The sequence below is a fragment of the Marmota monax genome, unplaced genomic scaffold (genome assembly GCF_021218885.2).
Source record: "Marmota monax isolate L192 unplaced genomic scaffold, Marmota_monax_Labrador192_F-V1.1 WCK01_AAM20220418_F8-fsc00002, whole genome shotgun sequence".
NCBI classification, from domain to species: Eukaryota; Metazoa; Chordata; class Mammalia; order Rodentia; family Sciuridae; genus Marmota; species Marmota monax.
The window spans coordinates 15,084,690-15,110,931 of NW_026693571.1; the positions used below are offsets into that span (position 1 = coordinate 15,084,690).

At 36.5% G+C, this 26,242-nt stretch overlaps 1 protein-coding gene and 1 pseudogene across 2 annotated transcripts in view; both read left to right on the top strand.

Annotated features, from left to right (window-relative positions):
• Manba (mannosidase beta) overlaps positions 1–26,242 on the top strand; it is a 107,748-nt gene that overhangs the window by 5,037 nt on the left and 76,469 nt on the right. For both annotated transcript variants that reach the window (XM_058583824.1, XM_046459017.2), the window contains exons 2-5: positions 10,801–10,895; positions 12,246–12,351; positions 13,152–13,322; positions 25,016–25,139. In XM_058583824.1, the coding sequence (XP_058439807.1) occupies positions 10,801–10,895; positions 12,246–12,351; positions 13,152–13,322; positions 25,016–25,139 (496 nt within the window). The remainder of the gene's footprint in view (positions 1–10,800; positions 10,896–12,245; positions 12,352–13,151; positions 13,323–25,015; positions 25,140–26,242) is intronic.
• Positions 24,572–24,712, top strand: LOC124102801 (small nucleolar RNA SNORA42/SNORA80 family; annotated as a pseudogene).

Here is a 26,242-nt window from a genome sequence, read left to right on the forward strand (position 1 = left end):
ATACAGAAAAAGATAGTGTTTATTTAGCTAACAGTTTTGGAGGCTGAAGTCCAAACAGCATTTGCTAGCTCTGCAGAAGTCCTGTTGGCTGTGTTACATCACTGCAGATGGCATCACAGGGCAGCCTGTGTGAGGCAGGAGAGCATAAGGGCAGGGGCCAATAAAAACCTCCCACCAGGCTCCATCTCTTAAAGGACCCACCACCTCCCAACATCCAAACTTACACACAGGAACCTTTGGAGAACAAATTACATACAAACCATAAAAGACAGTATGCTTAGAAAGCACATCCCCCTATTTGTATGGTTCCTCTTCTATATATAAAAATCTGACATATTGATTTTTTAAATGGTTAATAAGTTGTTCATATCCCATGATTTGAACAATTTCTCTTTTATTCACTAAAGTGTTTATTATGTACCAAATTCTCATACAATGATGTAATTTTCTTATTCCTTCTCTTTTAATCTTTTAAAAAGAATTAAACGTTTAATCTTTACTATACAAAAAATTAATGTAATTCCCAGTGGCTTGATTGGATGATGCAGAAGGATCACATGTTCAAAGCCAGCTTCAGCAACTTAGTGAGACCCTCAGCAACCGAGACCCTGTCTCAAAATAAAAGGATAAAAAGAGCTGGGAATGTAACTCAGTGGTTAAGTGCCCCTGGGTTTAATTCCCAGTACAAAAAAAAAAATAATAAATAAAAAAAATAAATAAAATAAAATATAAAGAAGAAGAAGAAAAGTACACTGTAAAACAAAAATAACCACTATAAAATGTTTACAGTTTATCTTTCCAGATATTCTGTAAGTATATACAATAATAGAAAAATGAAGAAATTGTCTAAGATGGTTTTGTAAGCTGTTTTTTTTTTATTTAAAATATATGATGAATATCTTTCTGTGTCTGTGTTTATAAATATAAATCCAAAAGAGTTTTCAGTAACCACCTGGGCCCCATTATAAAGATGTACTTTCCTCAAAATATACACTTAAAAAAATAGAAGAAAATATAACATAATTTATAAGTATACACATGTTAAAAAGGGATGGGTACCAGATATTTTTTTCTCTAAAGTTTACTATTACCATATATTCTTCTCATGTAATTTGGAAAAATGACTAAAGAAGGACATTTTTAAACAGGCAAATATATAAAATATAAGCCATAATATCATATCATAGGAGCAACACATGTGATTAATAGTTTTAATCATTCTGCTGAGAGGCCTTAATCTGCAGGTTATCATTCATAAATACATTCTAATAACATGTACATAAGAGTGGATTAATGTACATTTTTATATTCTTTTAAGTTGCAAAGAAGCAATTTCCATTTGAATATATATATATATATGTTTAAATTAATTATATTAATTATATTTGAAGGAAGTGAAACAAATCACAAAGTGCACTTTTGTTTTTTTTGATACTGGGGATTGAATTCAGGGGCACTCAATCACTGAGCCACATGCCAGCCCTATTTTGTATTTTATTTATGAGCAGGAGCTCCCTGAGTTGCTAAGCATCTTGCCATTGCTGAGGCTGGCTTTGAACTCACGATGCTCCTTGTCTCAGCCTCCCAAGCCACTGGGATTACAGGTGTGTGTCACCGAACCTAGCATTCCATGTGAATATTTTTTAAACTTATGGTAAATTTCAAAGAGATGCTAAAATAGAAATAGCAAAGTGAACTTCCCTTTATCTGTTACCTGGCTTCAACAATTATCAATTTATGGCTAATTTTGTTTCTTTCCCCACCCAGTACATTACTACTTATTATTTTGAAGCACTTTCAGACATGTTATTTCATCCACAAATATTTTGGCTTGGCTTTTTAAAGGTAAGGACTTTCTTATTAAAAAACATAATTACAATACCATTTTCACCTATGGAATATTTTGATGTGTTTCATAGTAGGAAGGCTCATAATTATGGTCCAAAATGACTAAACATAAATTGTTGAGAGCCACAGCCCAAGGGGCCCCAGCAAACTTCCAGCTGCCAGCAAACTTCCAGCTGCCAGCTGATGATTGGCTCACAGCGGCCCCCAGCAAACTTCTAGCTGCCAACTGATTGGCTCCTCTGCAGTGATGCTCATTGGGCTGTTTCCCTGCCCTTTCAGACCAGGAGCTGCTCATTGGGGGACTTTTTTTGGCTCTGCCAACTCGACCAAGCCAATCAGCCTCAAGAGCAGGAGGAGTGGGGGAGGTTGAGAGGCTTGTGGGAAGCCGCTGGTGGCAGTTGGGCTCTGAAGGTTTTTCCTGAGGAGCTGTGTGGTTTGGTGTGTGTGTTCTAAAAATAAAGTTCATTTCTTTTGACAAGTGGCTCCTGAATTGTGCCCAGCCATACTGCAGCAATAAATTCATTCTGAAAACAGAAGATACTTTCCTAGGTATCAAACTAACCATCCACATAGTCTTAGGCACTACAAATGGAATGTCTTTATTTAATCATTTTATGATGGGAAATGATCTCAAAATTGTTTAGGAAAAGGACTCATTTAATGATCCATATGTTTTCTTCTAAAAGTTTGACTGCTTAAACCATGTGTGACATTGTGGAGATAAATTAGCTAATGACTGCATGCAATATTATGCTAAATTTAAACAGAAATAGTTGTAAATTCATAATATCAGTTTCTGGGAAGACAGAATTATGAGGTCTTTAAGCCCTCATTTTTTATTTTAAAAAGGTTTTTTTTTTTTTTTTTTTGAAAAAAATCTGATTCTTAAACCTGGTCATATACTTCCACATTTGATGCCACCCAGGGTATGTTTGGACAATGGGAAGATTGACTTAATTTGACCCAACACTGAGAATCAAAGGACCATCTAAGGTAGAATTTTTAGGTGGGGTACTTGTTGGTCTTTATCACATGTAAGTGTATATAATCAACATAGGCTACAACATTCATTTTCATGTAATATTTATTTGATGTCTTACATGTTCACTTTTTCTGGGCTCTCTCAGTACAATTGTTCTTGTAATTTCCACAATAACCCCGTGGGAAGGATACACAAAGCCTCACAAGAGAAGTTATTGCCCAAGATCATCCATTTAATAAATGATGGAGCAGTGATTCAAACCCATATTTCTTTTCACCTATCATGGTGCCTATTAGCAGAAAGAGTAAATAGCCATCCAGTAAGGCGAGGGGCCAAGGAAGAATAGAAGTTCAGTGGATTTGACAAAGGGGAATGAAGGAAAGGGAGGAGGGATGGGAATAGGAAAGACAGTAGGATGAACTAGACATAATTTTCCTATGTTCATATATGAATACGCCAACAATGAAACTCCACACGTACAACCACAAGAATGGGATCCTAGCTGGGTGTGGTGGCACAGCCTGTAATCCCAGTGGCTCCAGAGGCTGAGGCAGGAGCATTGTGAGTTCAAAGCCAGCCTCAGCAAGAGTGAAGTGCTAAGCAACTTAGTGAGACCCTGTCTCTAATAAATAAAATACAAAATAGGACTAGGGATGTGGTTCAGTGGTTGAGTGCCCCTGAGATCAATCCCCAGTACCAAAAAAAAAAAAAAAAAAAAGAATGGGATCCTAATTAGAATAATTTAAATATACTCTACTGTCATGTATATCCAAAAAGATCAAATAAAAAATAGTTAGCTAAGAAAACAATCATTGTTTTAATTTTAAAATGCCCAAATGAAAATTGTGACAAAACACAATATACTATTGTTCAAAATTTGCCACCCAAAGCATCCCATTTGCTAAAATTTTTAGTAAATGCAACTATTACCTGATGATTAATCCACATATTGCTTCTGTCACTCTTCTCTCCTGGTTTCCAGTGAGAAATTCTGCTCCATTTTCACCTGAATATCTTCGTGGTATATGAAACTAAATATATCTGAATCTCTTTGATCATTTTATGATGGGAAATGATCTCAAAATTGTTTAGGAAAAGGACTCATTTAATGATCCATATGTTTTCTTCTAAAAGTTTGACTGCTTAAACCATGTGTGACATTGTGGAGATAAATTAGCTAATGACTGCATGCAATATTATGCTAAATTTAAACAGAAATAGTTATAAATTCATAATATCAGTTTCTGGGAAGACAGAAGTGAAGTGCAGTGATCTCAATCTTAAATTTCTCTTACTGTACCTATCTCTAATAAAAGCATGAGTATTTTCTTAGTGAACTAGACCCAGAATCTTGCTGCCATTTATTTTTATTTTTATTTCTTCTCATATTATCAGGTACTAGATTTTGTGGTCCAACCTACATCACCCTACCACCTACAACATTTTATAACCATTTTATCCTAGTCATTTCTACTGCTATCACCTTAACATTGTTTTTTTCCAAAAAATAAGTCAGTTAATTTTAATGACTTTTTGAAATAAATAGAGCATATAAATGGTAAAAACTTTTAAAAGTAGGATATTTAATGAAAGCAAGACTTCTATCACTGCCTTCTAGTTCATCAGTTCCTTCCAGAGAAATAATCAGTATCTTATGTATTCTTCTGGATAAACATATGACATATATCATCTATAGACTTATCTGTTTCCCTCCACAAATGATGGCATTGTATATCTGTATTTTATACTGACTTTTGATTTGATAAATCTTAGAAATCATTTCAGATCAGTACATACAATAGAAACGACAGCTCTCATTATTGAGTGCTCACTGGGAGCCAAGAATGGTTCTAAGCACTTTTCAAAATTATCTCTTATCATCTTTGTAGTGATCTGTGAGGAATGTAGGTACAGTTACTACTTCCATTCAGGATCTGAGAAAATGGAGGTATACAGGTGCTTTATGAGCTTCACAAGGTCCACAAGTACCAGGGTTGAGTTAGGGCACAAATGCATTAAAAAATGACCAACTCACTGCCTCTTCCACCCATCACCTCTTCATTTCAGAGGCAGCAGCCATCTCTGTGGAACTCTTCAACTGTCCAACTCACTCCCTGAGCAAGTATGGTCTTCTGTTCTTACCCTCCTATTGGTTAAGAATCCTTCCAACATCTTTCCCTTACCCCAACCCCTCCCCTTCCTTCCATACCCTCTGCCCAATCCAAAGTTCCTCCATTCTTCCCTTCCCGCCCCACGCCCCTTTTACTTATCAGAGAAAACATTTGGCCTTTGGTTTTTTGGAATTGGCTTACCTTACTTAGGATGATGTTCTTCAAGTCTATCCATTTACCTGTAAAATAAATACAAAATTAATTAATTTTTAAAAAGTATATCAAATATCTAATAAAAATTCCCATTTTTTTTTAAAAAAAGAATCCTTTCCGGCATTTATTTCTAGACTTTCGTGAGTTCTAGCTTCTGGGAACTTGCTGTTAGCTGTAGTAAGGGGATCAAGTTACTTACCTGTGTCTCTTTAAGGTCCCTTTCATGATGCTTGTCACTTAGCAGTGGGCTTAGCAAAGTGTCTTGTTTTTCCTTGTTACATTGTAGTCTCTCTGGTCAGAAAAATAAGGAGCTCCCTTAAATTGCAATTCCTTTTTACCCAGAGTGGTGTTAGATGGAAGCAGTATTTATGAAGATAAGGATTTTAGAAAAAGAATAATGTTCAGGCTGAACAAAATGTTTTGACTAACTGGTGGACTGTACCTACACATCTTTTGAAGTAAGAATCATAGCTGAAGATCATATCTAACAATAACCAATATTTGGAGAGTTTATCTCCTCCTTCCTTTCTCTCTCTCTCTCTCTTTTTTTTTTTTTTTGGTGATGCTGTGGAATGCACCTAGGGCTTCATGCATGCTAGGTAAGCACTCTACCACTGAGCTACAACTCCAACCCTAGCATTTTCTTTCTTTATTTTTTATTATAATAGTACTTAAGTAGTTCATGGAAATTTATATGCACACAGGTTTATCCTTTTTTTTGGCAGTACTGGGGATTGAACAAGGGTCTTGCACATTGTTAGACAAGCACTGTACTTCTGAATTATATCTCCAGCCATGTGTTTATGATATGAATAGTATGTACCTACTATCCAACTTACAAGCCTGCATATCACTGATACCATTGCAGTTATTTGCCTCTCCCCAGTCTCATTGCCTGCTTTCTCAAGGGTATCCACTGTGTTAGTCAGCTTTTCATCACTGTAAAAAATCCTGCGTTAATCAACTTATAAAGAAAAAAAGTTTGTTTGGGCTTTCAGTTTTGCAGATGTCACTTCATGAACAATTGGTCCTGTTGTTTTGGGCCTGTGGTGCACATCATGGTGACAGTGCATGGTGGAGCACATCAACTCAACTCATGCCTGAGAAGCCAAAAAGAGGAAGGACAGAAGCAGCTGAGCGCCCCTCCATCCCCTTCAAGGGCACACCCACCATGACCAGAAGACTTCCCATTAGGCTCCCTCTTAAAGGGTCCACCACCTTCCAATAGTGCCATGCTGTGGACCAAGCTTTTATACCATATGGACATTTTGGGGGCTTTTAAGATCAAAGCTAAGCCAGACACAATAGTGCATGCCTGTAATTCCACCAATTTGGGAGGCTGAGGCAGGAGGATCACAAGTTCAAGGCTAGTCTGAGCAACTTAATGAGACTCAGCAACTTAGCGAGACCCTGTCTCAAAGTAAAACAAACAAACAAACAAACAAACTTGGGGATGTAAAGTAGCTCAGTGGTAGCGCACTCAATCCCCAGTATAATGGGAGGGGGTTAAAAAATATCCAAGCTATATATTACTATTCTGAATTATTATTTCCTTACTTTTTACAAATTAAGGTTTTACCAAATATCTGTGTATCTTAATCAATACATTGCTTAGTTTTGCTTGTTTTCTTAACATTTATTTGATTATTATTTTTGTCAAACTATCCCAGAAGATGGAATGGTTATAAATTCTTTCTTTATTTGACCTAGTTATATGTGAATGTATGTCAGACTTTGGGCGAAAGCAATGTGAATGTATGTCAGACTCTGGGCGAAAGCAGAGTTTGGGAGGAATATCTATATCTGGTTAAGTAGTCTGTACATCTATAACCAGTCTATATATCTATAATAAATGGAGGCCAGAAGCTTACAGAGAAAATGAGACTAATGCTGTCATTTAGTTGTGCTGATGATACCTGGTTTGTTGATATGTTGTAAGTTGGGTAAATATCAATTATAAATAACCAGCTCAGGCACACACATGCCATATTTATCTCATGGTTCGTGCTTTATAAATAGCATTGACATTGTAACTACTGATGGTGTTTATGACACTAATGGCTCTACTAGGTAATGATTACGTGTGTGGACTCTGAGACACATTTCCTAGGTCTGAGTCAGTGCTCCATAATTTGATTGCTGCTTGCCTTTGAGCCTTGAATTCTTTGTGAGTAAATGGGAATGATAATTGTACCTACCTGGTAGGGTCACAGGCAGTAACTTTTAGCTATGATTATGAATGTTGCAGATGTCATCTGACATAAGAGTGTAAGTAAATGTGACATGAAGCATATAATCTAGTCCAAAGAAATGGTGTTAGACTAAGCTGGTTTCTTTTTGCTTGGTTACCGGACCTCAGGAAAGACACTTCAGCTTTTGGAGCTTTAGTTTCTTCCTCTGTAAAATGATATTTACTGTATGTGTTTATTGTGAAGATAAGAATATCTGAGTGCCTGTTTGGAGGGTGATATCCAGTACGTGGTCAGCAATAATACTGTTATTGGTCTTAGGGTTCATGGGTTTGCTTAATAGCTCGGTGATATACCTGGGTCCTCAGTATTAAAAGTTAACACTGAGCTGCTGTTTGCTTTAAACAGGACTCAGAATTTTAATATGATTCTAGGGGGTTGGATCAATCTCGAACTAAAAAGTTGGTTGATTAACATTTGGAGTAGTTATTATAAATGCAGTCTAAGCCTCTGCAACTGTTTTATATGGTATTTTTCCTTAGTAAGAACAAAATTTGTAATAGACTATCTTTTATAGAGCAGTTATAGATCATGAGCAAAATTGAATGGAAAGTACAGAGTGTTCCCTATACCACACCAGCACAGCTTCCCTCCTATGGACATTCTCCACCAGAGTGATACAAAGTGGTGCATTTGTTACAATCAATGCACCAACACTGAAACATCATTATTGCCCAAGGTCCACACTTTGCATCTGGGCTCACTTTTGGTTGTACAGTCAGTGGATTAGGACAAATGTATAATGGCACATATACACCACTATAGAATGACACAGAATAGTTTCACTGCTTAAACATCCTCTGTGTTCCAACTATTCATCCCTCCTTCCCTTTCAACCCTTGGCAGCCACTGATCCTTTTACTGTCTCTTGTAGTTTTGCCTTTTCTGTGTTAAAAGACAAAATTATGACAACAAATTTAAAGGTTCAGTGAGGTTTTATTCACAATTTATGAACCAGAACCACCTCCATTCTCTAAAAAGGAATGAGACCTCCCACTCATTGGCGGAACAGTAGGAGGTTTTAAGATGGCAACAGGCAAACAGATAATAGAAAAAAAAAAAACATGTTGGGTTCCTTTTCTTTTAAGAGTTAAAGCAGAGAGGACTTCTTTATTACGCTAAATTCCATGAACTGGAATACCCTGTTTTTAGAAAAACCTGGTCTGTTTGGGGATCTACCTGCTTCCTTAAAGTTTGTGTTTGATTATATGGCATTTCACATGAGTGATGCCATTTTGGTCTGGTCTGGTCTGGTCTGATCTGTTGGGGCCTAGGGCAGGAGCTCAGTTCCAGACAGATTTTTGTTGAAAAATGTCATGTATTTGCAATTATACAGTATGAAGATTTCTCAGATTGGGTTCTCTCAAGTCAGAGAAACATTTTAACCTGTAAATTCTGTTTGTATATGAAAAAATGTACCTAGAAAGATTGCCCTCTTGAACTGAACATGCAGCTTCCTCCTAGGACCTGGAAGACAGGATGGGGACTTGAGGTTTGACAGCCAGATGGCCAGCCAGCCCCGGGCCTGTTGTGTTGAGGTGTTGTGGCAGAGTTGCTCTCACACTTTACTTCTCATGATATTTTTAACTGTATTGGACTAAGTCCACAATGTAGAGTTATAAATAGGGGTCTGGTAGAGACACTTGGCTAAGTTAACAATTAAGTGCTTCTTCAAACCTGTGTCCTTAAATATTTGTTCCATGTTTATTCATTGGAGAGGCTGAGTCCTGTGTGTGGGGTGAGAAGGAAAAGAGGCAAGTTAATTGGGCCTGACACACACCTTTTAACAGAATAAAACCTTAACATTAACCAGAACTTAAAAATCAATTTGATAGCCAGGTGTGGTGGCATTCGGGGGCGCTGAGGCAGGAGGATCTCAAGTTCAAAGCCAGGCTCAGCAACTTAGTGAGGTCCTAAGCAACTTAGTGAGACCCTATCTCAAAATAAATAAATAAATAAATAAATAAATAGGTTCAATGGTTGAGTGCCCCTGGATTTAATCCCTGCTACTAAAAAAAAAAAAAATCAGTTTGATAATTACCAGTTGTTATTGAATCTCGTTATTTACTCTCTCCTGTAGGTTATAGAAACATTTCTTCCATTTAGGAGTAGTTTGTGGCTGACTGCTCCTATCTTGATCTTGATACACACATACTCAGTGATGCTCTAGTGCCTCTGACAGATTGGTGTCCAGGACAGCTGTCAGCTGGCCACTGCTACCCTAACCAGGTCATTTAGCTCTTACCTTTGTGGAACCTAGACAAAGTTGGTTTTTCCTCCATCTGGAGTTGTATTCCCTAAGTTAATAACCCCTGACCCTGTCCGTGATGACGGGAGGAGTCCCTCTGTGCCTACACAGCTTTCTTCTCTGCAGCCACGGTGATGTTCACAGACAAACTGAAAAGCTTCACTTACTACTGTCTGTTCTGCTGTCTGCCTGGGAGCCCTTTTATGAAAGGTCAAAGGTGGAAAATGGGTAGGGAAAGAATGATATGGAGATTATTAAAGGGAGGACTTGGGGCCAGATAAACTGAATCAAGATATGTGAACACTTAGGAGGCTAGTCTTGGGCAAGGGATGCCCAGTGTTTTCAGTAAAGTGCTAGATAATAAACATTTTTTACTTTTGAGGCCATATGGTCTCTGACACCTCTACTTGGCTCTGCCACTGCAGCATGAAACAATCGTATATAATATGTAAAGGCACAGGCATGTCTGAGTGCCAATGAAACTTTCATATATGGACATATTCTTAGCTTGCTGGCCACACAAAACAGGCAGGGAGCTGCATTTGGCTCGTGGGTAGCAGTTTGCATATCTGATCAAGGATAATATAGGAAACCTTCTGTTTGTAAGTTAAACTATCTGTATGTGTGCTGTGTGTTCTCTATAGACATCATTTGTGTGCCACTTAGTAAAGTTAATGAAAAAATTAACTTTGGAAATAATAAAGGAATCCAAAGAATGGGAGTTTTACTGACCTTTGGGCAGTAGAAGAGAAGTGTGCCCCCTGGAGGCCAGCGAGGTAGTGGCAGCAACAAGCAAAATGAGAACTAAAAGGCCTTGAGAGTGCTGGCTATTGTCAAAACTGTCTTTCAGTCTCTACCAATACTTTAGAGGTTTTGTCAGATTTTAACAAGTGCTACCAATCTTAGTCTCCCCACGTTCTTTGATAATTAAACCATATTATTTATATCTCAGAACGTTTCCATTTTCAGGTGTTTTGTTGGAATTTTTTTCTTCCACATTTTTCATTGTTAACCATCTGACCTTTTTGTGCTCTTAGGCCAAGAGCTCATTAATTTTTAGGTGATCAATAACTTTTGTTAGAAATTTGTTTTATTGATTTATTTTTATATACTTAGCTGTCTACAATAATTTTTATCTTTTGTCAACAGGATCCTTACTATGGATTTAATGACCTTAACTACAGATGGATTTCCTTGGATAACTGGATTTATAGCAAGGAATTTAAAATTCCTTTTGATAGCAGGTACATACACAATAGTTATTTGTACATATACTATAGTTATTATTTGAGCTTTCTTTTACCTTTGCTTAGGTTGTATATCAGAGAATTAAGTCAGATTAAAGCCTTTTACTATAATAAGAGTGAATGTGTGATTAATGTTTTGTGTTTGCCACTGATCATTAATCATGAAATCATGTTTTATGGAATCATTTGTCCAATGATTATAATGAAGTCACTTAGACCTCGTCAGTTCTCCTATGTAAATTTCCTCTTCTCCACCCTCTCCCCAGTAACCAGTAAGTGTATGTATGCATTTTATAGCATTGTTAAATAGAATCAGAGATACTTGATTTGTTCTGTGTGGTGCTGACCAGCTACTGAGACTAAGACCTTGGATTTATGCCATGTTATGAAGCCATGAAGAGAACTACAGTTACTATTTTCAGTAATGCTCTGTGTTATTATAAGCATATATTTCTATATAAAGAAGAATGTAATTTAAGTATATACACCACCATTATTATTAAATTTTAAAAATTTTCTGTCCCCTTTATATGAAACTTTTTGGTAATTATTTTCTAGTCTCTTAAAAAACTAATTCAAAACTTAGTATCATGCTTAGTATCATGGAGTTACTAGGCTCCAGGCTTTTATTTTCAAATGACTTATAACACCTCCCGAGCAGTCTTATTTCACTTTGAGCTTTACATATCCAAAATTCAACCAACTGATATTCCCTCTTAAAAAATTTTTTTATGTCCTAATGGCTTTGTTATTTCTCTTAATGAAGCATAATTTTCCAGTCTTCAGTGCCTAAGTTGTTTCTGGCTCTACTACATAGTAGGATAGATTGGAAGTTTTTGTTTCCTGTGTATTTGGCTTGAATACTAGCCAGCTTTCATACTCCTTAAGTTCAGAGCATGTTCCTGCGAGGCTTAGCATAGTATTGGGCACATAGCATTCACTTAGAGATACAAATTAGTAGCTAATACATTCTCTTAGGTAGTGTCAGTGAATGTAATAGTTTGCGAAAATGTTTTGTGTCTATTATTTAACTTGATTCTCGTAAGAACTTTGTGAAGTAACTGAAAGAAAAAACGATGCAGTTGGAAATTATAAGTTGTGCTGGATTTTATGGTGATTTATAGATATATTATAGATAATGATGAACTGGATTACTCAAAAAATAGCAACAAATATTAAACAAAAAATAGCAATAAATATTAAACAAATATTCCTGATACTTCTGTTGAAAATTACTGTTTAAGAATGTACATTTTCTGTGAAATATTTCTTTAGTTCTTAATTACAAAAAGACTTTTGTAAGTTAATGTTTATGCATCTTGCTTTCAAAATGTTTTCTTTTCCTAGCAAATGGCAAATGATAAATTTGATATTTGAGGGAGTTGATACAGTTTCAGAAATCCTGTTGAATAACGTCACTATTGGGAAAACTGACAACATGTTCACCAAATACGTAAGTACATAATGATATCAGGTTGAAAAAAATTCATGTGTGTTTGTGTTGTTTTGTAGATAGAGAATGGCAAGTGCATAACTGGCCATGAGACAAATGTAAGCTTTTTGCAACAAGGAGTAAGTTACTGTATTTCTCAGTTGCCCCATTTGTATAGTCATGAAAACACTATAGATCATGGGGATTTAATAAGCAAATTATGAGATGATTGGAAAGTTCTTGGTATCTAGGAAGTGTGGGACAGTGCTATTCTCTTCTCTGTTGTCCAGTGAGCCAGAGTTGCACGGGAGATGACAACTGACAAATTATTTTTAAAAGAAAATGTTTTCTTTCTGGAATAGAGTAAGAGATTGTATCCTGATCTCCTTTTCCTTTCAAGGGTAGGCATTTCAAATATATATATATATAACTATGACTTAGAAATACATGCTGTGCATTCCAGAGAGTTGGGTTGTCGTGATGTGTCTAGGAATCCTTGGCAGTTCAAGGCTGCGTGCAAATAGCTAGAGCAGACATTCCAGGACTAAAGATACTTTCTGTTCTATTTCCCTGGACCATCATCTGTCAGTAAAAATAGAAGGAGAAACCTAGAAATCTGTGTTTGGGTGGGGGAATATGCTTAGTTATAATTAAAAGTGGGTAACTAAGTTCTGCTGTTTTGGAGAGCTGCTTTTCATCGGCAGGCTAACTCTAGATTTGAATATTTTATACATTTTTCATATATCCTACCTTTATCTAAAATTTTAGATACAAGAATTCTTGTACATCATGGGGATGTCTGTTCTTCCCCTTTAATACAGATCTTTGATATTACCAATGTGATCAGAGACGTGAACTCCATTGAGCTGCGTTTCCAGTCAGCAGTGTTGTACGCCACAAAACAGAGCAAAGCTTACACCAGCCGTGAGGTGCCTCCCAGCTGCCCTCCTCGTGTGCAGAAGGGTGAATGCCATGTCAACTTTATTCGAAAGGTAATGATCTGTTCAAAGGATGGGTTTTTAGCTCTGAGGGTGGGGTGTGCCCACTTATGAAATGCTGCTTGCTTGAAACTCCAGTGGCCTTTCAAAAGTTAAAAGTCTCTTTCCTGACCCTATGGTGGGTCTTGAAAATTTGAAATAAGAAAGAGTATCTGGATTTTCATGGGGAATCTTTATCTTCCCAGGTTTTCTTCCTGACCACATCAGAACTTAGGGAACACCAGATAAAGAAGAAAATGATGAGACTGATAGTGTAACTTTAAAAATTATTTTTTAAAATTTGGATTTGTCAGACTTTTCACCAAATATGAAAATTTATTAGTGATTCTGGGGACTGGTAACCTTCAGCAAATATAATATATATTTTAAAAATATATGTAGTATGTATGCTGACATGTTCTCATATTTTACTACTAGTTTCTCATAAAATCTAATAAAAAGATAACAAAAGCCACCAAAGTAATTATTTTTGAGTTTTCTTCCAGTTTAGAGGACTTGAATTTTGTTTATTTATTTTAAATTTTTTATTTGTTTTGATTAGTTATACATGACAGTAAAATGCATTTATGCACTTTGATATATCATACATAGATGGGATGTGATTTCTCATTTTTTTGAGTGTAACATGTTGCAGAATCATATTGGTCATGCAGTCACATATACATATACAGTAATGATGTCTATTTCATTCTACCATCTTTCCTATCCCCACATCTGCTCCCCTTCCCTCCCATCACTTCCTTCTACCTAATCTAAGGTAAAGCTATTCTTCTCTAGTGCCCCCCCCCCCCCTTATTGTGAATTAGCTTTTGCATATTAGAGAAGTCATTCAGCCTTTGGTTTTGTGGGATTGGTGTATTTTGCTTAGCATGATATTTTCCAACTCCAACAATTTATTGGAAAATAATTTTACTCTTCTTTAAAGCTGAGTAATAGTCCATTGAGTATTTTCTTTATCCATTCATCTATTGAGGGACACCTAGGTTGGTTCCACAGTCTAGCTATTGTAAATTGAGCTGCTATAAACATTGATGTGGCTGCATCACGATAGCACGCTGAGTTTAAATCCTTTGGGTGTAAACCAGGAAGTCGGGTAGCTGGGTCAAATGGTGGTTCCATTCTCGGTTTTCTGAGGAATCTCCATACTGCTTTCCATAGTGGTTGCATCAATGTGCAGTCCCATCAGCAATGTATGAGTGTACCTTTTCACCACATCCTCACCAACATTTATTGTTGCCTCTATTCTTGATGATTGCCATTCTGACAGGAGTGAGATGAAATCTAAGAGTAGTTTTGATTTCCATTTCTCTAATTGCTAGAGATGTTGAACACTTTTTCATATATTGGTTGACCAATTGTATTTCTTCTTCTTTGAAGTATCTGTTCAGTTGCTTAGCCCATTTATTGATTGGGTTATTTGTTTTATGGGTGTAAGTTTTTTGAGTTCTTTATATATCCTAGAGATTAATGCTTTATCAGAGATGCATGTGGTGAAGATTTCTCGCAATCTGTAGGCTCTCTTTTAACATTATTAATTGTTTCCTTTGCTGAGAAGAAGCTTTTAAATTTGAATCCATCCCATTTATTAATTCTTGATTTTACTTGTGCTTTAGGAGTCTTGTTAAGGAAGTCAGATCCTAGGCTGACATAGTATAAATTTGGGCCTATTTTTTCTTCTATTAGGTGCAGGGTCTCCATTCTAGTGCCTGAGTCATTGATCCACTTTGAGTTGATTTTTGTGCAGGGTGAGAGATAGAGGTTTAATTTCATTTTGCTACATATGGATTTCCAGTTTTGCCAGCACTATTTGTTGAATAGGCTATCTTTTCTCCAGTAAATATTTTTGGCATCCTTGTCTAGTATGAGATAACCGTATTTATGTGGGTTTGTCTCTGCATCCTCTGTTCTGTACAATTGATATACAAGTCTATCTTGGTGCCAATACTATGCCATTTTTGTTATTATTGCTCTGTAGTATGCTTTAAGTTCTGATATAGTGATGCCACCTGCTTCGCTCTTCTTGCTAAGGATTGCTTTAGCTATTCTAAGTTTCTTATTTTTCCAGATGAATTTCATGACTGCTTTTTCTATTTCTATGAGGAATGTCAATGGGACTTTGATTGGAATTGCATTAAATCTGTATAGTGCTTTTGATAGTATGGTCATTTTGACAATATTAATTCTGCCTATCCAAGAACAAGGGAGATCTTTCCATCTTCTAAGGTCTTCTTTAATTTCTTTCTTTAGTGTTCTGTAGTTTTTGTCGTAGATGTCTTTCACCTTTCATTAAGTTGATTCCCAAGGTTTTTTTCTTTTCTTTCTTTCTTTCTTTTTTTTTTTTTTTTTTTGAGGCTATTGTAAATGGTGTAGTTTTCCTCATTTCCCTTTCAGAGGATTTGTCACTGATATACAGAAATGCCTTTGATTCATGGCTGTTGATTTCATATCCTGCTACTTTGCTGAATTCATTTATTAGTTCTAGAAGTTTTCTGTAGAGTATTTTGGGTCTTATAGATATAGAATCATATTGTCAGTAAACAGGGCTAATTTGAGTTCTTCTTTTCCTATCCGTATCTCTTTAATTTCTTTCATCTCTCTAATTGCTCTGGCTAGTATTAAATAGAAGTGGTGAATAAGTACTAGTCTTGTTCCCATTTTTAGAGGGAATGCTTTCAAATTTTTCTCCATTTAGAATGATGTTGGCCTGGGGCTTAGCATAGATAGCTTTTACAATGTTGAGATATGTTCCTGCTATCCCTAGTTTTTCTAGTGTTTTGAACATGAAGGGGTACTGTATTTTGTTGAATGCTTTTCTGCATCTATTGAGATGATCATATGGTTCTTAGCTTTAAGTCTGTTGATATAATGAATTATATTTATTGATTTCCATATATTTAACCAACCTTGCACCCCTGGGAGGGTGTGCTATCTTTTTGATATGTTTTTGTATTTGATCTGCCAGAATTTTATTGAGAATTTTTGCATCTATGTTCACTAGAGATATTGGTCTGAGGTTTTCTTTCTTTGATAATTCTTTGCCTGGTTTTGGAATCAGGGTGATATTGGCCTCATGGAGTGAGTTTGGAAGTGCCCCCTCTTTTTCTATTTCACGAATTAATTTGAAGAGTATTGGTATTAGTTCTTCTTTAAAGGTCTTGTAGAACTCAGCTGTGTATTCATCCGGTCCTGGGCTTTTCTTGTTTGGTAGGCTTCTGATAGTGTCTTCTATTTCGTCACTTGAAATTGATCTGTTTAAATTGAGTATATCATTCTGATTCAGTTTGGGCACATCCCATGCTTATAGAAATTTGTTGATGCTTTCGATATTTTCTATTTTATTGGAGTACAAATTTTCAAAATAACTTCTAATTATCTTCTGCATTTCTGTAGTGTCTGTTGTGATATTTCCGTTTTCATTATGTATTTTAGTAATTTGAGTTTTCTCTCTCCTTCTCTTTGTTAGCATGGCTAATGGTTTATCAATTTTATTTATATTTTCAAAGAACCAACTTTTAGTTTTGTCAATTTTTGCTATTGTTTATTTTGTTTCAATTTCATTGATTTCAGCTCTGATATTAATTATTTCCTGTCTTCTGCTTTGGGGATTGATTTGTTCTTCTTTTTCTAGGGCTTTAAGATGTGGTATTAGGTCATTTTTTTGGTTGACTTTTTTATTCTTTTAATGAATGCACTCAATGCAATAAACTTTCCTTTTATTACTGCTTTCATAGTGTCACAGAGACTTTGATACATTGTATCAATGTTCTCATTTACCTCTAAGAATTTTTTATTTCATCCTTAATTTCTTCTATTATCCATTCATCATTCAGTTGTGTATTATTTAGTCTCCATTTGTTACAGTAGCTTCTATTTTTTATTTTGTCATTGATTTCTAATTTCATTCCATTTTGGTCTGATAGAATGCAAGGTATTATCTCTGTTTTTTTGTATTTACTAAGAATTGCTTTGTGGCATAAGATATGGCCTATTTTAGAGAAGGAGTTCTGTGCTGCTGAGAATAAACTGTATTCATTCATTGATGGATGAAATATTCTATATATGTCTGTTAAATCTAAATTATTGCTTGCATTATTTAGTTCTATAGTTTCCTTATTTAGTTTTTTTTTCTTTTTTTAATTAATTTTTTATATGTTTTAATTAGTTATACATGAGAGTAGAATGCACTTATATACTTTGATATACATAGATGGGATATAATTTCTCATTTTTCTGAGTATACATATTGTAGAATCATATTGGTCATACAGTTACATATATACATAAAGTAATAGTGTCTGTTTCATTCTACTATCTTTCTTATCCCCACATCCCCTGCCTTCCCATCCTTTTACTTCTCTCTACCTAATCTAAGGTAACACTATTCTTTTTTGTTTTGCATTACAATTCTTTTTTTAAAAATTGATTTTATTATTTTTTTAAAATACACAACAACAGTGGAATGCATTACAATCCTTATTACACATATAGAGCACAATTTTTCGTATCTCTGTATATAAAGTATGTTCATGTCTACTTATGCCATTATACATGTACTTTTTTTTGCATTACAATTCTTAATACACATATATACCATAATTTTTGTTTTTGTTTGGAAGATCTGTCCAGTAGTCAGAGCGGTATGTTAAAGTCACCCAGTATTATTGTTCTATTTGACTCTTGAAATTGAGAAGGTATTTTTTTTATGTATATAGATGCTCCTTTGTTTGGGGCATAAGTATTTATGATTGTTATATCCTGCTTATATATACTTCCCTTAAGAAGTATGAAATGTCTTTCTTTATAACTTCTGATTAACTTTGGTTTAAAGTCTACTTTATCTGAAATGAGAATGGAAACCCCTTCTTGTTTACACAATCCATGTGAGTGATAAGTTTTTTTCCATCCTTTGATCTTCAGCCTGTGGATGTCTTTGCCCATGAGGTGAGTCTCTTGAATCAGCATATTGTTGGGTTTTGCTTTTTAATCCAATCTGCCAGTCTGTATCTTTTTTTAAAAAAAAAATTTTTAAAGAGAGAGAGAATTTTTTAATATTTATTTTTTAGTTATCAGCGGACACAACATCTTTGTCTGTATGTGGTGCTGAGGATCGAACCCGGGCTGCACGCATGCCAGGCGAGCGCGCTACTGCTTGAGCCACATCCCCAGCCCCAGTCTGTGTCTTTTGATTGATGAGTTTAGGCCATGAATATTCAAGGTTATTATTGAGATGTGATTTGTGTTCCCTGTCTTTTGATTTATTTCTGGTTTTTGATTTGTCTTAGTTTCTCATTTGGTTGAATGTCCCTTTAGTGTCAGTCCTCCCTTTGCTGGTTTTCACTTTTTTTTCACTTCATCCTCATGGAATATTTTTTTTGAGAATGTTCTGTAATATAGACTTTCTAATTGTGAATTCTTTTAATTTTGTTTATCATGGAAGGTTTTAAATTCATCTTCAAATCTGAAACTTAATTTTGCTGGATATAAAATTCTTGGTTGGCATCCGTTTTCTTTCAGAGCTTGAAATATATTATTCCAGGACCTCCTAGCTTTGAAGGTCTGGGTTGAGAAATCAGTTGAGATCCAAATTGGTTTCTCCCTATACATAATTTGATTTTTTTTCTCTCACAGCCTTTAAGATTTTATCTTTATTCTCTGTGTTAGTCATTTTTATTATAATGTATCTTGGTGTGGGTCTGCTGTAATTTTGTACATTTGGGGTCTTGTATGCCTCTTGTATTTGATTTTCCATTCCATTCTTCAGGTTTGGGAAATTTCTGCTATTATATCATTGAAAAGACTGTACAGTTTATATCTCTGCTCCTTCATCTATTCTGATAACTCTTAAATTTGGTCTTTTCATGTTATCCCATAATTCTTGGATGTTATGTTTTTGGTTTCTTACCATCTTCTCTGTATGTTCAACTTTACTTTCAAGATTATATATTTTGACTTCATTGTATGAGGTTCTGTCTTCCAAGTGGTCTAGTCTTTTGGTGATGCTTTCTATTGAATTTATAATTGGTTACTGATTCTTTCATTTTGAGGATTTCTACTTTTTTTTTTAATGATCTCTAACTCTTTATTGAAGTGGTCTTTCACTTCCTAGATATTTTTTCTTTGACTTCATTCCTTATACTGTCCTTTACTTCACGTGTCAATTTAACTATGTACAATCTGAACTCCTTCTTGGACATTTCTTCTATTGTGTTATCAGTGGCTTCTGTTGTTAAGCATCTTGGTTTGTTTGGGGCATTTTGTTCCCTTGTTTTTTTTTCATTTTGTTAGTGTGTTTTCCCATCTGAAAGTATGGATCTAAGGCAGGATAAATTCTACCCTGCAGACCCATAGTGCCCCTGAAGGTTTTCAGTGCTTCGCCTTTACTGGTGAGACCAATATCAACAGCACCCAGCATACACACTATATACCCTTAAACCTAATAGCTCCCACTAAGGCATCTACTGGTTTCTCAAATTAAACCAAAATGGAGTTCAATAACTATCTATAGTACAAACAGAATATTTGTTAAAATGATTTACAGTTTCAAGTGGTGGATGAGAGAACAGAGGTAGTGTAGTATGCAATATTTGCAGGGGAGGAAGAGAGAATTTAGAAGTAAAAATTCATAGGAAGAGTGGAAGGGGAGCCAACAGAGATTGACTGCTGGTTGGAGAAAAGTTGAAAAGAAAATCCAAGAAAATAGACAAGAGAGAGGAAGAATACAAACAAAGAGAAAAAAATCAAAGAAATAAGAATACAACAAAAATGCAAAACACCATTCATATATCATTGTCCTCCACACACTGATGCATAAAAAATATCCTGTTCCAAATATGGTAGACAGATTAGTGAATCAAAAAATAAAATAAAATAAATCTTGCTGCAAAGTCAAACTGTCTCTGTCAGTGTTCAACAGTTTCTCCACCCTCTCTCTCTATGTCTCCTGGGATCACCAAACCCAGATCAGCCCTCACAATCCCAGTCACTATTCCACCAATCTGAACTTCAGATACCTCAGGCTTGGCCACGCTGCAGTCCCAAGATTTCAATGCTGTTCCTACTTGCAGAGAGACCACCAGGGATACATTCATGCAAAGGAGCAACCCTGAGATATAGCAACAAGACAGGGCCACTCAGCAGGAAGACCTCAGGCTCCTCCAAACCTGCAGGCACCCCCCATAGTGGACCTGCAGGTCCTAGCTGGAGTCCCCAGGCAGAGGCTCTTGTGGTGGTAAACCTGCTGGCACCTGGGCCCCAGGTCCTAGCTGATGTTCCAAAATGGGTGCAGCTATATGCAACCAAACCTGGAGTCTCCCCCGAAGGAGTGCTCTAGGCCATGGTAGCAGCAGTAGTGGCAGTGGTTGTTGGCAGCAGGCAGCAGGTCAGCAGTAGTTGTGGCTGCAGAGGCTGTAGCAGTGGCTGCAGGGGCTGCAGGGGCAGCTGCAATTGCAGCTGTGGGGGCAGCCTCAACAGGCGATCTTAGGGGGTCAGCAGTGATGTCGGCTTCAGTTGCATCCAGGGCAATGGTCTCTTCTGTGGCAGCAGCACCCAGAAAGAAGACCTCCAGGCAACCTCAGGCTGGTAGCAGCGGAATCAGAAGCAGCAGCACTGGCAGTAGTAGGGATTGAACTGGGGATTTATTTATTGGGAACTGGGGATTGAACTCAGGGGCACTCGACCACTGAGCCACATCCTCAGCCCTATTTTGTATTTTATGTAGAGACAGGGTCTCACTGAGTTGCTTAGCCCCTCACTTTTGCTGAGGCTGGCTTTGAACTCACCATCCTCCTGTCTCAGCCTCCTGAGCTGCTGGGATTATAGGTGTGTGCCACTACATCTGATGAGGACTTGAACTGATACTAGTGCATGATTGCATTAGGAGTCTAGGTGACACTGGGTTTTTAAGAGGAAAAGCTTAACTTTCCTTCACCCATTGTTGGACCACTTTCTCCATACCAACACAAATCCCCTCTCATCTTTGCTTTCCCCATTTGCCCAGTTTAGACGATGTCCTCCATCTTTCCCATCATTTAGACAGTAGAAAAGACAGAGGTGTCAAACTCCTATTAGTGTTTGAGGCCATCCTCTTTGTTGCCTGCTTGCATCCTGGCTGTTTTTTCTATGTGTCTATTCACGTTCTGCTTCTCTTAAAAGTTATATTATTCAAATGTCTTTCTGTTATAGACACTTCTCTAATTTCATACCTTCTCTAGGCTACCTCATTTACTTTCATTTATTTAGTACCCAATTGACTTACAACATAAAAATTAAAACAACAACAACAACAACTAGCCAATGGACTTGGCAGTAACTCCCAAGTAACTATCCTTGGCTCCATGTCTCTTCAATTCCAGACCTTATACTCAAGTTCTGTTTATCACTGTCATTTGCCTGATTCACCGGGACTTTAAAACTTAGTATGTTCAGCACAGCATTTGTGATCTAAATCCTTTTTCTTGTGTTTCTTGTTTTTACTGAATGGGATACTACCTGCAATAGTTGCTCAAGCCACACATTCAAGAGTTATTCTGGTACCTCCCTCTCTCTTTATTTCCTCTTCCAACCAACCCATGACTAAATCCTTTTGATGATGTGAATGGAACTTCTTCAATAGCTCTTCAATCTACGCATGCTCCATTTCTACTACTAGGTCTTGAATTCAGTTATTTCTTACATGAAATACTGCCCTGGTTGCCTAACTGATGTACCTGCATTCTCACTTGCCTTCTTCTGACTGGTTGTTCACAGAGTAGCTAGAATGGTCTTTTCAGACAAAAATGATCACGATACTCCTCTTCTTAAAACTTGTCCACGGGTCTCATTGTCTTTAGGCTGAAGTCCATACTTAGCTCTATGTGACCTGAGCCAACTTCTCTAGTTTTTTCCCCACCAATTCCCATTGTTGTCTCTTTGTTGAATGTTCAAGATCCTGGGTTCCATCCCCAGCACCATAAAAATAAATAAATAAATAAATAATAAAAAAGATTATTTAAAAAAATAGAAATAGGAAAAATTCTTCTTGAAAAGGTTTTATTAAGAGAAGCATTTTGTACTTTTGATTTGGTACCTTTATAATTTTATACTATGGAAATTGAGTGTCATAATGGGAGAGACAGATAGCCAAGCTGATAAGATTGAATGAGATGTTTGCCTTGGCCTCCTGTGTCAGTGTCTAAAATTTGAACTGATTGCTTTAGGGCTCTGTGTTCAGAAACAAAGACTTCTAAATTCACACTCAATAACTAAGAACAGAGTAGGGACGAAGAGCATGAGAAGAAGATTAACATTAAACAGGGATGAGAGGTGGGAGGGAAAGGGAGAGAGAAGGGAAATTGCATGGAAATGGAAAGGAGACCCTCAGGGTTATACAAAATTACATACAAGAGGAAGTGAGGGGAAAGGGGAAAATAATACAAGGGGGAGAAATGAATGACAGTAGAGGGGGTAGAGAGAGAAGAGGGGAGGGGAGGGGAGGGGAGGGGGGATAGTAGAGGATAGGAAAGGCAGCAGAATACAACAGACACTAGTATGGCAATATGTAAATCAGTGGATGTGTAACCAATGTGATTCTGCAATCTGTATACGGGGTAAAAATGGGGGTTCATAACCCACTTGAATCAAAGTGTGAAATATGATATATCAAGAACTATGTAATGTTTTGAACAACCAACAATAAAAATTAAAAAAAAATAAATTCACACTCAAGGAGATAGGATTTGATGAGTCTCACTAGAGCTTCTTTTAAACTGTTTATCATGTTTTTATCTTTTTTTAAAAAAAATTTGGTCCCTGGGATTGAACCCAGGGGCACTTAACCACTGAGCCACATCCTCAGCCCTTTTTCTTATTTTATTTAGAGAGGGGGTTTTGCTGAGTTGCTTAAGGCAACTTGAGATTCTCCTGTCTCAAGCTGTGGGGATTACAGGCATGCAACACTGAGCCCAGCCTTGTTTTTATCTTTCAGTGTTGTTACTTATTCTTTATTGTTATCACACTTAATACAGTGGCTATGTTCAGAGATCTTTTGAAGGCATTTATAAAAGGTAACTATTGTGTTGCCTCAATGTAATATCCTTTGAAGAATAAACTCTTTGTAGTTGGATTTTATGTTCTTAGAAACATTTCTGCTAAATAAATTTAGCAGTTAAAATTATGAGCAGAACACTGTGGCACACACCTGTAATCTCAATGACTCAAGAGGCTGAGGCAGGAGGACTGTGAGTTCAGAGCCAGCCTAAGCAACTTAGCAAGGCACTTAACAACTCAACAAGACCCTGTCTCTAAATAAAGTATAAAAAAGGGCGGGGCGGGGTATGGCTCAGTGGTTAAGCACCATTGGGTTCAATCCCCTGCACCAAACAATAACAACAACAATAAAAAAACCCAAAACAAAATTATGTTGCATAGGTTGATATATTGATTATTGTAATAGTTATATATTCTGTCAGCAAATTACACCAAAATTTTTATCTTAAAACATTTGTTATCACAGTTTATGTCCACTAGGAACCTGACCCTGGGGTGGCTGTCTGCTTCTGGTTTAAGGTCTCTCCCAAGGTTGTAGTCAAGCTGCCACCCAGTTGGGCTGCAGGCGTCTCAAGCCTTAATGAGGGCTAGGCTCATCATGGTTATTGGTAGGCCTCCCAGGCCTCACATGGGTCTCCCCACAGAGCTGTTTCTGGATGTGGCCGCTGGCTTTTTCCTTGGCCAAAAGAGCTAAGCAAGAGGCTCAGTTTTTTATAACCCAATTTTGAAAATAGTATCACCTCTGCTATATTCTTTGGGTTGGAATTGTTTTTTGAGATTCAATACATAGTCAAGAGAAGGGATTATACAAGTGTATAAACATCAGAAGAGGAAAATTGTGGGTTGCTGCAGAGAAACTTATGTGTCTACTTGCAAGCATGCACACACACACATTGTTGTGGACTGAATAGTGCCCCCAAATTTACATGTGGAATTTCTAACCCCTAGTACCTCAGAATATAATTGTATTTGGAGAGAAAAAAAATTTTTTAAGTATATATATTTTATTTATTTATTTTATGTGGTGCTGAGGATCAAACCAAGTGCCTCACAAATGCAAGGCAAGCACTCTACCACTGAGCTATAACCCCAGCCCTGAAGATAAAATTTTTAAAGAGATGATTAAGTTAAAATGAAGTGGCTAGAGTGGGCCCTAATCTGACTAGTGTTGTGAGAAGAGGAAATTTGGACAACAGAGAGAGGTCACCAGGGATGCTTGAGCATAGAAAAAGACTATGTGAGGATACATCAAGAAGGTGGTTATTGTCTCTCATAGTGTCCCATGCCAGAGCAAACTGTAGCCCTGAACCATTGCCTGGCCTCTGCCTTAGGCTGCTGGCAATGAAGAGGGTTGCACAGTGCAAAAAAGAACAGAAAAGAAGACAAAAAGAAGAAGAAGAAGAAGGTGGTTATCTGCAAGCCAAGAAGAGAGGCCTCATAAGAAACCAAACCTGACACCTTGATCTTGGGCTTTTGGCCTCCAGAACTGTGAGAAGATGAATTTCATTTGGTAAAACCTTATCTAGTCTATGGCATTTTGTTATGTCAACTTTAGCAAATTGATATGCATATATTTTTATAATATTTTAAAAGAAAATGTTTTTCATAATATTTAAATTTTACAGTAATCAGAATGTATCTTCTTTTCCCCCTTTAAATCACAGGAACAGTGTTCCTTTAGTTGGGACTGGGGGCCTTCTTTTCCTACCCAAGGAATCTGGAAAGGTGTTAGAATTGAAGCCTATAATATTTGTCATCTGTATGACTTCACATTTGTCCCAATGTATGGTAAGTTAAGAATTATAATTTCTTGTTTTTGTGTCTTCTCCTCTGTGTTATAAATATTGAGTTTGTAATTTAAATACATATTTTTTCAGAGACTTAATTTTTAAAAACACGTTGTGGCACTGCCAATTTATAAACATAAGAAGTAGATACAAACTGATTTGTCAGAAAAATTGACAATATAAAGCACATAGGTTGGTAGATACCTTTTAGCATATTTTGCAAAGAAAGGAAGAAAAAAATGAAGAACATCTCTAATTCCTCCTGAGCTATGTCTTCTTTGTTGGAAGGATTGGGTGTGCTGGCTTGTACTCCTTTTTGTTGTCCCTGAGGTCACTTTCAGTGGTTTGCTCTAGTCACTAGACCAGTTTTTTGTCACTGTACATTATCTCCATAACTCAGAGAGCACCTCTGAGGCCCCGACCTGTAAGCCTTGTTAAGAGTTGAAAATGACTGGAAGGTAGAGAAGACACAAAGAACATTTTGCAAAGTGAAGAAACTTCTTTTAGTTGAAAGAACTATTCCCTGTCAAGGAATATTGAAATAAAACCCAGAAGTCTCACAGAAGTCAGTGAATCAGTTAAAATTGGATCAAATATTTGTTGAGTTCTTTTCTGAACACTGTGTTTGTTTGGCATAGAAAAGAAATCGAGTACATCCAGTCATTCCTCAGGGTGCTGCACACTGGTTGGGGGAGAGGGGTGATATAAAAGATTACCAATCCATGGGCTGGGGTTGTGCTCAGTGGTAGAGCACTTGCCTAGCATGTGTGAGGCATGATGGGGTTCAAGTCTTAGCACCACATATAAATTAAAAAAAAATAATAATAAAGTTCCATTAACAACTATATATATATATATATATATATGTGTATACACACACACGCACATATATATATATATACACACACACATATATATATAAAGAGGGATGTTTTACTTTTAAAACTTGACTTGAAATTTTTGTGAATTAATTTACTTTGTTTGTGTGTATAATGTGTATATGTGTATATATTTCTCTCTAATCTCATTCCTGATAATAACGGTTTCTAAACTTTCGTACTTTTCAATATCTTGTGGCCATTTGTTTGGTTTTTTTTCCCCTAA